The sequence below is a fragment of the Rhinoraja longicauda genome, chromosome 8 (assembly GCF_053455715.1).
Source record: "Rhinoraja longicauda isolate Sanriku21f chromosome 8, sRhiLon1.1, whole genome shotgun sequence".
Lineage (NCBI taxonomy): Eukaryota > Metazoa > Chordata > Chondrichthyes > Rajiformes > Arhynchobatidae > Rhinoraja > Rhinoraja longicauda.
In genome coordinates, this window is record NC_135960.1 from 36,017,413 (window position 1) to 36,032,076 (window position 14,664).

Below are 14,664 nucleotides of genomic sequence, written 5' to 3' on the forward strand. Positions count from 1 at the left end.
AAATGTGCAAACTGCAATAGCCTGCTGTTGAAGTCAGGATTGAACATGGGTCACTGGTGCCGCGGCTCTACCAGCTGCATCACTGCACCAATATTTGTGATCCAAACACATTCCTTGTGAGACCATCTCCCATCAGGAACTGCTGTTTGCAGTCACTCTCCAGCTTCATCCTCGACTCCACCTGTTCTGACTGATTCCAATTCGTGTACAGCCGTTCCTGCATGGGACGGAGGCTTTGGGACCCAGGGGGAACTGTCCCCTATCCCTCCCTCCCCAACCCTGCCCGCAACATCAGACAAAAAAGACCACACAGAGACAAACAGTGACGTAATGGGTGTGGAGGGCTGGGGGTTGTATTACCGCTCTCCTGCTTCTGCGCGATCGGAACCAGGGAAAGTCAGCCGCTCGAGACAAAAGAGAGCTGGCCTTCTTTAGGTTGCCTGAAAGAGAAGAAAGGAACCACAATAACATGCTTCTCCTGACCAGTTTTCCCTCTGAAGGTTTAATACTTTGGAACTTATTTCATAGGGAGAGGAGAAATAAACTTGGGCAGGAATTAAAACAAGACGTAAAGGAGTAGAAAAGGTGGACAGGTGTGGTGATGAAATTCCAGAGCTTGGGATTCAAGCTGTTGAAGGTGAGATTGCCAGTGGTGGGACGGTGGTGAATCACAGGAATTCTCTGCTCCTGGAAAGTTATCAAGGAGCAATCTCTCAGAGGTATTTAAAGAGGAGTTTGATGATTTCTTTGAAAAAATTGGGAAAAATGCAGCCTTGAGTGAGAACAGATGAGGCTCAGTGTAGATTTAATGGAATGGCATGGCGGGTTTGAAGGGCCGAGCGGCCTACTCTTGCTCCTATTGTGCTCCATACAAGAATCAGAAGTGGATAAACGCACAAGCTCCTGGGAAAGCTGTATTAGGGCAGGGGGGGTTTACAGACATGGAGGAGCAAGGGCGTGGAGAGATTTGAACACTGGTGTCACTGCTGAGATGGTCAATTTAGGTCAGGGGTGTTGGAGGGTCACTTGGGAGAAAGCCATTGGGTAGCAAAGTTTTAGATGAACTCAGAGGTATGGAGGTTGGAAAGTAGAAGAACATAGGAATGGCAAGTCTGTGGCTCCTAACAGTGTAGGAAAATAACTGCAGATGCTGGTACAAATCGAAGGTATCACAAAATGCTGGAGTAACTCAGCAGGTCAGGCAGCATCTAGGAGAGAGGGAATGGGGGACGTTTCGGGTCGAGACCCTTCTTCAGACTGAAGAAGGGTCTCAACCCGAAACATCACCCATTCCCTCTCTCCTAGATGCTGTCTGACCTGCTGAGTTACTCCAGCATTTTGTGATGGCTCCTAACAGTGTCGTTTCAGGTCACAGTTTGGCAAAGCCTCCTCTACATAAGGACAATGGCTTCTTCCATCTCTGACTAACCTTATCAGCATTCTATGTCTGTATAATCTCTGTGCTGTTGTATTGAATGTCTCAGCTAATGAAGGAGTGCAGAGTTTGTGTTTTTAACCATCTCCGGCCCCCAAATTGACAACAAAAAAAAACCAAGCTGCTGGAGGTACTCGGCAGGTAAAGCAGCATCTGTGGAGGGAAATGACGGTCGATGTTTCAGATCGGAACCTTTCATCTGAGCAAAGATGAAGACGAGTTCCTTGAGCAGCTTGTCTTTTGCTCCTGATTCCAGCATCTGCAGTCTCTTGGATGTCCAAATGACGAGAGTAAGCTTCAATGCAGGTGAACAGCTGCCAAGAGGCACAAACAGGGTTTTTCAACAATTAATAATGTAGGGAAAAATAAGATGATAGAAGATTTAAAAATTCAACTGATTTCTATAAATATTTTGATTGTGGTTTTCAAGCAGCTCATAATTATTACTGCAGCAATCTTTGACCAACTTGAATATTTTTGCAAGGCCTTGAGGAATGATTCAATGGATTGAATTTCCAACGAGCTGTGCATAGATCAGTGGATTGCATGGACTACTCATGTGCTGAATGATACAAGTGCGACATTCCTCCAATGTCTACAAGGGTGCAGTAGTGAGATGAGGAAAATAATCTATGGTAGCAAGCAAAATTTGCAAAATCAGGGCAAAGAGACTGAATTACTCATGTGTGGAAGCTTGTCCATAAATCCCAGGGGCATCCGATGAATCGTGTGCGGCCTTGACAAATTCTCCTGAAACAAATCCAAAACAACATCCCTTCATCAGCCTTGTTGTGCCAAAGGAATACCATTTTACCACACCAATAGGTCTGGCCATTCCAATTCCTCCCTATACACCTGACCCACCAATTCCTGGGTAGGATCTGGTGCGTCACTGAAACTACGGTTAGGTTAATTCAGACTAATTGTCAGTCTCTCAATCAAATCATAAACTCATCAGTTTCCCAACATTTCCATTCTTCCCTCAGCCCCACTTATATCCCTGTAACTTACTCTCTCTCTCGAATGCCCTTCCATTCATATCTGAGGAACGGTGTGCTGGCATTGGAGAGAGTCCAGAGAAGGTTTAGGAGAATGGTCCCAGGGATGATTGGGTTAACAGATGAGGAGCGTTCGATAGCTTCTTAAGCCTACATTTGATCCATGTCACTCTAAAATTGTCCTTTCCAAATTTCCAACATTTCTATCAAACCTCAAGAATTTCAGCTCCTCTAATCTGATCTCTTTGCTAAAATCATTCACCCTTACCACCATTCCAGTAAAAGTTTATTACACTTCCTCCAAGTCCTCTACATCCTTGGTGTAAAGTGTGGGATTTGTTGAGGGATCGACATAACCTCTCTCCATTTTCAAATCAGAGAACTCCATTGCTTTGCCAACCACTCGCTCAAAAATGTCCAGATACTTCCTGGTCCCTGTGCTCCTGCACACTCTTGAAATGATCCATTTAGTTTGCATCCCCTTTCCTTATTCTTTCACTCGTGTCTGCATTAGAATTGACCTGCTACTTGCTAATGCATTCACCCCAGGCTGTCCATGCCTCCTTAAATCTATCGCTCTCCTCCTCTCCGTTTCGTGCACTACCAATCATTTGAATTGTCTGCAAATTTTTGAGACGTTTCCCTGCAGTTCCCAGGATAGGACCCTGGAGAACACCATATCCACCCATCTGGAACACATCGCTTATACTATTCTCTGACTCCTGCCTTTACTCTTTTATTTATTATTTTCCGCAGATTCTGGACAAGGCCAGCATTTATTTCCCATCCTTCATTGCCGGTGGGAAAGTGGTGGTGAGCCACTTTCTTGCACTTACACAGGTTCCTCTTTAATCTTCATCCTCTTACCTTATATCTTTACTCCTAGTTCTTGATTCCCCTACCCTGGGAAAATAACTCTGGTCTTTCTAGACTATCTAGTCATAAAAGAGATAAAGCAAAAGGAACAGGCCATTCAGCCCTCGGCATTCATGCTAATCAGCAACACATCATTTGTGTTGTCCACATTCTCATTAACTTGCCCTCACATTCTTCCCTCAAAGACAATTGGACAAGTTCATGGATAAGAAAGGTTTTGAGGGATATGGGCCAAATGCAGGTAGGCGGGACATGTAGATGGGGCATCTTGTATGATTTTATGCATCTGGTCTCTCATTCACCAACACAAATTAGAGTGGCAAATTAATTCCAACTTGTGAGTCTTTGGGATCTAGGTGGAAACCAGAGCACCTGATAGAAACCAACACAGCTACCGGGAGAACATCCAAACTCCACGCAGTCAGTGCCCGAGGTAGGAATGGTCCTGGATCACTGACGCTGCGAGGCTGCAGTTTCACCAGCTGTGCCACTGTGCTGGCTGGGAGAATCAGGAAGGAATCACTCACCACAGAATACCAAAACATCTACCCTCCTCTCTGGCTGTTTATGCAGCTACAGGCATTGCAGATGTTATCAGTGCTGACTACAAGATGTCGGTGACTGGGAACCCAGTCAGAGAAAGGTCATTAAATGTCAAGGGTGGGCAGTTAGACTGACTCTTACTGGATGGTATTTTGTTGCCTGAAATTTACTTATCAACCCATAATTAAATGTCTTCTAGTTATTTAAACCTATTTCTTGTTCAAGGTGCTCGTGACTCTTATTCCAATGGTTTCTGTTTTACCAACCAATCTTAAAGCTGTCCTTGCATTAATCAAGCATTGGATAGAACTTTCTCCCCTCTCACCCTCCCAGGTGTGAGCTGCCAGCTACTGAAAAAACGAATGTTTCTGCCATCTTGTTAGTGCCTTGTTAGTGCCAATGAAGGTCACTGTGAAGAACAGGCAAACAGACTGAGAGCACGTTGGACAACAGCAGGTAGGACTCAAAAGCATGAAGGAAATACAGCAGATACCACTTAAGAGCACGAGGTACAGAGCTGGGTACTCACCTTTTCATGTGTCTGCAATAATGGTTCAATGATGTACATGTAGTTACCATCATCAAACATGCCGCTGTGTTTGTGGAGAAGGGGGGGGGGGGGCAGGGGGAGGAACAGGGGGAGGAAGAGGGGGAAGAGAGAGGAAAGAGAGATTAGGATGACAGAGGGAAAGAGAGAGAGAGAGAGATCTCACATTATTAGAACAGGTGATTGGTCCCTAGTTCTTACAACTCCCTTGCATCAGAACAGGGGTTTCCCACCCTACACTTAAATTGGAATTGGTTCTCTGAATTTGTTGTCTTGTGCCAACTACCAACACTAGCTTCCAGCAAGGTAAGGTAGGTATTGCACCAAAACCAGCTGCCAAGTTATACTCGTCACTCTGCCCCTGATATTTTGGGGTTTTCCAGAACTTGGAATTGGCAGTTTGTTTTAAAAATTATAACAGAAAATTTTGTGCAAATAGATTCTGAATCTGCTGTGGATTCTCATCTGTGGAGAGAGAAACGGGGCCAACGGTTTGGATCAATGGCCTGTTTTTAGAACACAGAACTGTCCCATCAAAGTGCTGGAAAGGTTGACCAGGATTACAATGGTTTGGATATTGCTTCAATGGCTCCACATCATCCAAGATGGTGCCAGAGATATATATGGGAAAAGGTAGAGCTGCCCTTTGATGACTGGCCTTCACAACCCAAACCATTTTTGTGGGAGACCCCTGGAGTGAAACGAGAGAAAGAGAGGAAAGTAATCAACTAGCAGCAGCTTACATCCTGCCTTATATATATTTATTTTTTTAATTGAGGAGACAGTCCAGAGAGGGAAATTAGAGGCAGATACATCCATGAACCTCTGGTGGCATAGCAAATGGATTGATCAGAGGGAGACTGAAGTCAGTGAGCGAAACAGGGGAATGGGGTAATGAATTGGAAAGGCCGAGGCCTGCTAAAAGCAGGCAAGCCCTCTGGACCCATTTCTCCCATCTATGGGTTGAGGTGGGGTATCAACCTGTTGCTCCCCCATGGATCTGAACGATGATCCCAGGCATTAATTGGATGCACAAGATGCACTCCAGCAAGCAACCCACCCCCTTCAGACTCGCCTTGCATCCTTTCTATAATGCCATCACGCAGCGTTGTCAGATAGAGCTCACAATCATACTTACTGAAGACCATCGCAGGTGGACAGAGCAACTTTGGACTTTGGGTTCCCCCGTATCTCTCCATGATAGTAACAGTGTTCACCGCCCTGAGGGAATCAGCAAGTCAGAAAGAACAGCATTAGAACATGGATACCAGTCAAACAACACTCTGGCAATGTCACCTCCATCAGGACATGAATACAGATCAAGCAACACTCCAATACCATCACCTCAGACAGTCTGGACTTCAAACTAAAATAAAGAGAAATATTGCTGGAAACACTGTGGGTAAGGCAGCATCTGTGGAAAGAGAAACAGCCTCTCAGAAGTTGAAGTCATTTTATCAGAATGGGAAGGACAGCAAGTTTGAATGCCTTCCCAGTTCTGACAAAGGTTCTTCACTCTCAATCATTAATCAGATTACCAGCATCGGCATTTAAAAATAAATTTTAACTTGGATTTCAATCTGCCCTGAAGTAATCTTTACCTACTGATTGAGAAAAAGTGGGGCAAGAGGCCAATTTTAACCTAACTTGCTGAGTGCAAATTCCACAGCCTCCCAAACTCACAATCTATCTCGCTATAGCCCTAGCACTTTTACATCTGCACTTGCTTTGTGGTTGTGACACTATATTCTGCAATCCATTTCCTTTCTCTTTGCACTACCTGTTGTTCTTGCGTATGGTTTGGTTGCACTCATGTATGGTACGATTTGTCTGGAGAGCACACAAAACAAAGTTTTTCACTGTATCTTAGTACGTTACAATAATAAACCAATACAGAATTGGCTAGGGTTTTAACATTTGTGCAGACCTCTGCTAAAGATCAGCTAATCCATAATACAGTAATATTGCAAAGCCCCACAGAAAGAAGAACAGTCAAAGTCAAAGCCAAATCTATCCTGCAACTTTCTTTGTTTTTATTTGTTGAGGCAAATCACTTGGGCATGTTGCATTAATAAATATTTTGCACGATAATGAAATGTTGTACAATATTGAGGAAATAATTTATTCACTATTTAATATATTCTTGAATTTCGGCACTGTATATGTGCAAGTTATGAACAATCAAGAGAGGCCAGAGTTAGGTCTTTATTCTTTGTAGTTTAGAAGAATGAGGGGAGATTTTATTGAACCATACAAAATCCAAAGGGGACAGAGGAAATGTGGAATGTTTTCACTCACAGGAGAGTCATAAACAAGGGCACTTTGCTACAAAATAAGGGGACAGTCTTGTAACTGAAGCAAGCAGTAATTTCTGCTTGTAGAGAGTTGTGAATCTCCAGAACTCTTTGTCACAGAGAGTTATGGAGGGTGGATCATTAGATATATTTAAAATGGAGACAAATCCATTTTTGAAAGATCAGGGGATTGAAGGTTAAGGGATCTGGTATAGAGGAGGTCTTGTGACAAGGGGTAGATCAACCTCGATCACATTGAAAGGCAGGGTGGATTTGAGAGGCAGGGTGGATTTGAGAGGCAGAGTGGCCTTGTCCTTCTCTTATTTTCTTATGCTCTTTAATGCAGCAAAACAATCCCAAGTTGTTTTACTGTGGTGCAGTTCAATTAACTAACATCTATCGACGTGGCGACACAGCAGCGCAACCCACACAGCGGCTGCCTCGCAGCACCAGAAATCCAGGTTTGATCCTGACCTTGGGTGCTGTCTGTGTGGAGTTTGCATGTTCTCCCCGTGACCACGTGTTTCCACCTGGTGCATCTGATTCTCTCACATCCCAAAGACATGCGGGTTTGTAGATTAATTGGCCACTGTAAATTGCTCCTAAGGTTTAGGGAATCTATGCAAAAGTGGGATAATATACTAGTGTGAACGCGTGATCGATGGTTGGCGTGGATCCAGTGGTCTGAAGGGCCTGTTTCCATGCTGTATTTTTCAATTCAATTCAACGAAGCCACAGAGAAGATGTTAGTCAGTTCACCCCAAAATCTGGGTCAATTGGGCAGCAGAGATGCACAAACGGATTGAGGCCTGGCTCAGGGAGTGGAAATGTTAATTGATTGCAGTTCAGAGGGCATTGCCAACAATAGTGAAGGAAAGAGGCCTAAGCAAAAAATAAATAAAAAAATAGGCTGCTGGAGGAACGCAGCAAGTCAGGCAGCATATGTACAGAGAAATGGACAATGTTTTGGGACAGAACCCTTCTTCAGACTGAAGAAAGAGGTCCAAATTAGAAGAGGAGAAATATTGGTCGCATTGGAAACGGTTATAGAAATAGCGTGTAGGGAAACAAAATAAGCTGGCTTGTGTATGTCAGAGGACATAAAGCAGGCTGTTTATAACACAACATCAAAAGAGAACGTCAGGAAAAGGGGCCAGCAGGAATGAATGACATTTTACTGTAGTGTTTGATGCTAAGCAATGATTTGCCAATAGGCAGAGAAAGTCTGAACAATCAACAACAAGGAGCCGTGAGAAACTTATTACGTAATGCAAGAAATCAGCCTCTTTATAAGGAATTTAGAAGGATGAGAGGGGATCTTATCCAAACATGTAAGATTATTAAGGGGTTGGACACGTTAGAGGCAGGAAACATGTTCTCAATGTTGGGGGAGTCCAGAACCAGGGGCCACAATTTAAGAATAAGGGGTAGGCCATTTAGAATGGAGATGAGGAAAAACGTTTTCAGTCAGAGAGATGTAAATCTGTGGAATTCACTGCCTCAGAAGGCAGTGGCCAATTCACTGAATGCATTCAAGAGAGAGCTAGATAGAGCTCTTAAGGATAGCGGAGTCAGGGGGTATGGGGTGAAAGCAGGAACGGGGTACTGATTGAGAATGATCAGCCATGATCACATTGAGTGGTGGTGCTGGCTCGAAGGGCCGAATGACCTACTCCTGTCATATGAGGAGAGATTGAAAAGACTGGGCTTGTATTCACTGGAGTTTAGAAGGATGAGAGGGGATCTTATGGAAACATATAAAATTATAAAAGGACTGGACAAGCTAGATGCAGGAAAAATGTTCCCAATGTTGGGCGAGTCCAGAACCAGAGGCCACAGTCTTAGAATAAAGGGGAGGCCATTTAAAACTGGGCTGAGAAAAAACTTTTTCACCCAGAGAGTTGTGAATTTGTGGAATTCTCTGCCACAGAGGGCAGTGGAAGCCAAATCACTGGATGGATTAAAAAGAGAGTTAGATAGAGCTCTAGGGGCTAGTGGACTCAAGGGATATGGGGAGAAGGCAGGCACGGGTTATTGATTGGGGATGATCAGCTTTGATCACAATGAATGGCGGTGCTAGCTCGAAGGGCCGAATGGGCTCCTCCTGCACCTATTTTCTATGTTTCTATGAGTGTTTCCAGCTTTTTCTGTTTACAATTCCAAGAATAGTTAGTCACTGAAGCAAAAATAGTTCAAGACTAATTGGGACAGAAAGATAACAAATATTGCATAATCTTTTCCCTTTTAACTAGATTAGAATAACAAGGTTAATATATTTCAAAATAAGTTTTATTGTTTCAAAACATTCATCGCTAGAAGATATATTGAAGTGATTACACAACCCAACATTTGGAGACAGATGCGGAGCAAATCTGGAGAATAGACAGCATGTTATCCAAGTCATCTACACCACCAACCCTGGAAGTCAATCAACGTTCCCACCTGGAGTTGTCTCATTTTTGCAAACTCATCATGAGCAAACATATTATCTGACGAGTTTTAATACTGTCCACTGGTTTGATCCTTATGTCAATCTTTCGCTCTTCCTCATGTCAAAAAGTGGGATTGAAAGAATATGTCCTTGGTCACATGAATACACACTTGACCAACACAAGCATGCCAATCTCAATGGAAGCAGACCGTGGCAGTAGACTACAGTACATACACTGTCCCTTCTGCCTGTGTGACAGGGGATAGAAGCATTACACGGGATCCACCACCACACACTTCAACTCATCCCAAACTGAGTTGCATTGCCTGCATATTTCAGGTGCACTTTTGTTCATCCTTGGGGGGGTAAAAAGCAAAACATTTTTAAGCTCTTACAAAGAGGCTGAAAAGGTGTGCAACAATAATATTCTGGGGAGTGAATGGAAATGTTTGGAAAAATGGCCCATTTCCATATTGTAACTTCTTGATACGCATGCTAATATAATGACATTTAATACATCCATGCAGTTTAGGTTGCGTAAGTCGACAAATTTAACATCACATTGACAATACCATCAGCTCCAGCTATATCCTGCCAATACCACTAGCTGATCTTTAGTTGAGCACCCATTCTGCTATTGATCATCGGACCCACTTACTTCCAACTGGGTATAGTTTACTCTGGAACGCCAGAGGATGGGGGGGATAGACCTGATAGAACTGTGTAAAATAATAAGGGGCATGGACAGGGTTGACAGTCAGAACCTTTTTTTCAGGATGTAGCTCTAAGTTGAGAGGGGCAAAATTTAAAGGAGATGTATAGGCAAGTTTTTTTTTTACACAATGGATGGTGAGTGCCTGGAACATGCTGCTGGGGCTGGTGGCTGAGGCAGATATGATAGTGGCATTTAAGAGACTTTTGGACAGGACTATGTCTATGCAGGAAATAGTGGGATATAGATTATGTGAGGGAAGATAAGAGTTAGTTTTGGCATTATGTTTGGCGCAGACATAGTGGGCTGAAGAGCTTTTTCTTGTGCTGTACTATGTTCTATTCTTAACTTAACATATTAAATTAACATGTGCAGGAAGCAGGGCTCCAGTGAATGAAAGGGAGTTTGAGCGCATTACTCTATTTGTAAAGAGATTAGGAACCGATGCCTCAGTGAGTGGAAAGGGAGTACAGGAAACAATGCACAGAGGAAACCAGCTCATGACCATCACCACTTCACACTGGGCTATACAACAGCACCCAAGTCTGATGCAGGAAGACTGCTTCACAGACTGGTATCACTTCACATTATCCACCAAGGTCCTGGTGTCTGTGCGCTGCTGGGGTGGAAGAAACTCTTCATCACATCTGGGCATGTTATACAATACATATCAGTCCACAGTGGGGAGCTTTACATTTCTGAGCCTGCACAATGCCTGGAGAACCCAAAAGCCAGCACATGGTTCTTTAGTACATAGAATAATAAACACTAAAAGGCAGTCCCTACATATGTCAACTATTCTTGGGCTTTAACATCTTGGATGACCTGTCCTGGACACAGCAGCACATAGATGTAATTATGAAGGACGCACACCAGCACCTCTGCTTTCTTCAAAGCTTAAAGAGATTCAGCATGTCTTCAAATAATCTAACAAACTTCTACAGATGTATTGTAGAAAGTATGTGACTGGTTTATATTAAGGCCTGGCATGACAATGCTGAGGTACACAGAAGGTTGCAATCAGGGGTGGACTCAGCCCGGTCCATCACAGGCACAGCAGTCCCCTCCATTGAAAGCATCTACATGAGGCCCTGCCACCAGAAGGCAAAATCTATCATCAAGGGACCCCACTAATAGGATCATGCCCTCTTTTCGCTGCTACCATCTAGCAGGAGGTACCGAACCCAGAAGACCTACATGACCAAGTTTTTTTTAAGTTTTATTTTTTATTTTTAGAGATACAGTGCGTAAACAGGCCCTTTGGCCCACCGAGTCTGCACCGACTGTGATCCCCACACATCAACACTATCCTACACACACTAGGGACAATTTTACATTTGCATCAAGCCAATCAACCTACACACCTATATGTCTTTGTAATGTAGAAGGAAACCGAAAATCTCAGAGAAAACCCACGCCGGTCACGGGGAGAATGTACAAACTCTAAGAACATCACCCATAATCAGGATCAAACCCGGGTCTCTGGCGTTGTAAGGCAGTAGCTCTACCACTGCACCGCCTTGTTCTTGAACTGAACAGCACAACCCTAATCTTATTTTGACAGTGAAACACCGCGACCCACATCTTGGACATGGACTTGGTTTTGTTTCTAATATTGTTTTGCAGTCTATTTTTGCAGTCTCCTTTCTTTTAAAAATGGTGCAATTCGTGTATAATTTGTTTTCCTGTGTATGTCTTAGACTAGTACCCCACCATAATTGTGCAAATGACAGTAGCAAATGATGTAACCCAACTTGAAATCTGAAAATCAAATGAAAATTGCAGGTGTCGGAAATCTGAAATAAAACAGAAAATTCGAGAAGCACTCAGCAGGTCAGGCAACACTTGTGGAAAAAGAAAGAGTTAACAATCTGATGAAGAGTCTGGTACCTCAAGTTTTAACCGCCTCTCTCTCCACTGATGCTCCCTGACCTGCTGAGTGTTTCTAGAATTTTCTGTTTTTTTGCAGCTGATTGAATATGCTGCCTTGGCTCATGTAACAGTAAAAGGTGTTAAAATAACAAGTGCTCTGTTGTTCAGGGGCTAAGTTAATAACTTGTTCAAGTTAACAGCATTTAAAATTATTTTGCAACATATAATATTATCGATTGCTCCATTTTATCTCCAACATTACTGGCTCTTATTTTGCAATCAAATCTCCAAACACCTTAGCAATTTGCCGATACAGTTTTGTTCCCATTGCACCACACTATATTTGGATTTAGAAAGCATGATTTGCATACAAAATGCATACCATTGCTAAAAATTGCTATGGCAAGCATTAAATTGATTCAGTCAGCCTTGGGTCACATTTACTTGAATGTTCAAGGAAATGCTGCACACTATAATAACCAATCGTTGTCAGCAGGTAGATTACCAGATAAATGCCAAGTTGACAGATGACAAGGCCAGAAAAAATGAATGTACATTTTCACATCAGCAACGAACCTCATTCAAAGGGTGAAAAAGACACAAATTGCTGGAGCAACTCAGCGAGTCAGGCAGCATCTCAGGAAGACGTGGACAGGCAATGTTTTGGATTGGGACCCTTTGGGTCTTCATCAGTTTCCTTTTCCCTCAGCCTGTTACATGATCCTGGGTTAACATCAGTTGAAGCGATCAACACGATCGGCATTAGCTAGCAGGGACTTTTGAGAGTGGTCAGTGAGGTTGGGAATGACTTCCTTGTGAAGCTAATTGCTGGACGTGGCTAAACAGGGAGTAGGGCTGAGAGGCAAGCACTGGTATTTTACAGTACTTTTATCTGTCCTAACAATGGCCACTGTTCATTGACTACAAAGGTAGGAAAACAGTGCCACATCTTCATGCTCTCTTAAGACATGGAAAGAAAACATTCTCAGAGCAATCCCTTTGTCCACCCTCCCCCCCCTGCTTGGTTCTCTCTCAGATGACCATCAGCTCCCCTCAATCTCTTGTCACCTACACACAGCAGGTGGGGTAAATGTTAGGAGCACATTAGCCCATCTGCCCGCCCCCATGTCTTTGGGATGTGGGAGGAACTCAATGCTCGAGCAGTGAGGAAGCAGCCATGCCTGGCCCCAGAGTTGTTTCCACGAGGAAAGGGAAACAACTGACGACAGTACTGTGAGGTGGTGGCGCTGTGCGTGAGATGGTCCCCTTGACAATACAAGCCAGGGTGTGCATTGTCAGCTCCAGGAAAGGAGGATTTTTCAAAGTATCAGTTTCCCCTTGTGGTGCGCACCAATTTATTGCTTTCTGCTACAGGAGGCACTGCAGGATGTCCCTCTCCGATTTCAGCAAACTGCAAGTTGCCAATGCAGGCAGAATTTAATTTGTGTTTGTGAGTTGTCTTATAATGTGCACACTCAGCACTTTCTCCCTCCGGGAGGCACTCCCACACTGTCCTGCAGCCTGACAGCTCGAGTATGCAGTGGTCACCAAGTCTGCAAGTCTGGCACTTTGTCATCGTCAAGCTTTGCTCTCTCGATTCCATAGTCTCCACCACCTCAGTAATTGCTGCCCATACCCAAGACCCAGTCACTGCAGCGCCTACTGCAGCTGTAGGAAACCCCTGGACTTAAAAACTATCCCGTGTCCCAATGCCTCTCACCTTCTGCAGCCCTACGACCCGACGATCATTCTATCCCTCTCGCACATCCACTTCAGCCTTCAGTTGATTAGTTATCCAAGTCAAAAAGATATTTCCACCTTTGTCTCTTGTCCTCTTCTTGGGATGCTTCTTAAAATCTGTCACTCTGATCTAATATGGGCCAGTGCTAATCTCCAGCAGATATACATTACTTTGAAAAGCTTTGAAACATTTCACTGCATTGAAGACCCTCAGAGATGCAAGCCATGGCCATCAGACTAGAGGCTTCCTCCCTCCAACCCCTGCAGACTGCCAAACTGTGCTAAATTAAGTGGCACAGTCAGTAGAGTGGCTATCTCACTGCGCCAGTGACACGGTTCAATTCTGACCTCCAGTGCTGTCTATGTGGAGTTTGTTTGTCCTTCCTGTGACTGCGTTTCACCCCGAGTGCTCCAGTTTCTTAACTTGCCCCAAAGATAAGCAGGTTTGGTAAGTTATTTGGTCGCTGTCAATAGCCCCTGGTGTAAGAGGAATCATCTTTGGTAGGAATTGATAGGAATGTGGAGGGAATAAAAATGAATCAGGGTAGGATTGGTGTAAATGGGTGGTTGATATTTGGCATGGACTCTGTGAGTCAAAGAGCCTGTTTCCATGCTCTATGATTCTGACTTGATCAAGACTATGACTCTGAGAATAAACAGAAAATGCTGATGATGCTCAGCCTGTCGGGCAGCATCTGTGAAGATAGAAACAGTCAAAGTTTCTGGTTAACTTTACTCGTCTCTTATTAGATGCTGCCTGACCTGCTGAGTATTGTTGGCATTCCTGGTTTTAATTTCAGATTTCTGGCATCTGCATTATTTTGCCGGTGTTGAGGGAGGTCTCCCTCAGATGATGAAACTAATCACCTGCATAAGGCAGACAGTCCAGGGGAGAGGCCGCTTCCTTTTCTCTGCTCAGCATCATGACCCATGACCCAATACAGTTTGTGCCCCCCCACCCCCCCCCCCCACCCCCACCATGCAGTTTGTAGTTGCCAGGACCCTTTACAATCCCACTGTTGCATTGCAAGGCCTTTTGGAGGCAGACTGGGAGACTGTAGTAGTAACAAATAAAATTTTAAACATCAATATATTAAAAGAATTAAAACTTGTAGTCAGGGTTGATTTAATACTGAGCAATGCAATTACTGGTGCCAAAACTGTGTCATAACTTCAAACTTACGAATTCTAATTATTGAGTCCCCTACCCTGGATA

At 43.9% G+C, this 14,664-nt stretch overlaps 1 protein-coding gene across 3 annotated transcripts in view; it reads right to left on the bottom strand.

The window, feature by feature from the left end:
• The window catches only part of adam23a (ADAM metallopeptidase domain 23a), a 119,723-nt gene that overhangs the window by 64,027 nt on the left and 41,032 nt on the right, over positions 1 to 14,664 (bottom strand). For all 3 annotated transcript variants that reach the window (XM_078403651.1, XM_078403648.1, XM_078403649.1), the window contains exons 5-8: positions 5,538 to 5,620; positions 4,382 to 4,445; positions 2,116 to 2,185; positions 361 to 440 (exon numbers count right to left, since the gene is read on the bottom strand). In XM_078403651.1, the coding sequence (XP_078259777.1) occupies positions 361 to 440; positions 2,116 to 2,185; positions 4,382 to 4,445; positions 5,538 to 5,620 (297 nt within the window). The remainder of the gene's footprint in view (positions 1 to 360; positions 441 to 2,115; positions 2,186 to 4,381; positions 4,446 to 5,537; positions 5,621 to 14,664) is intronic.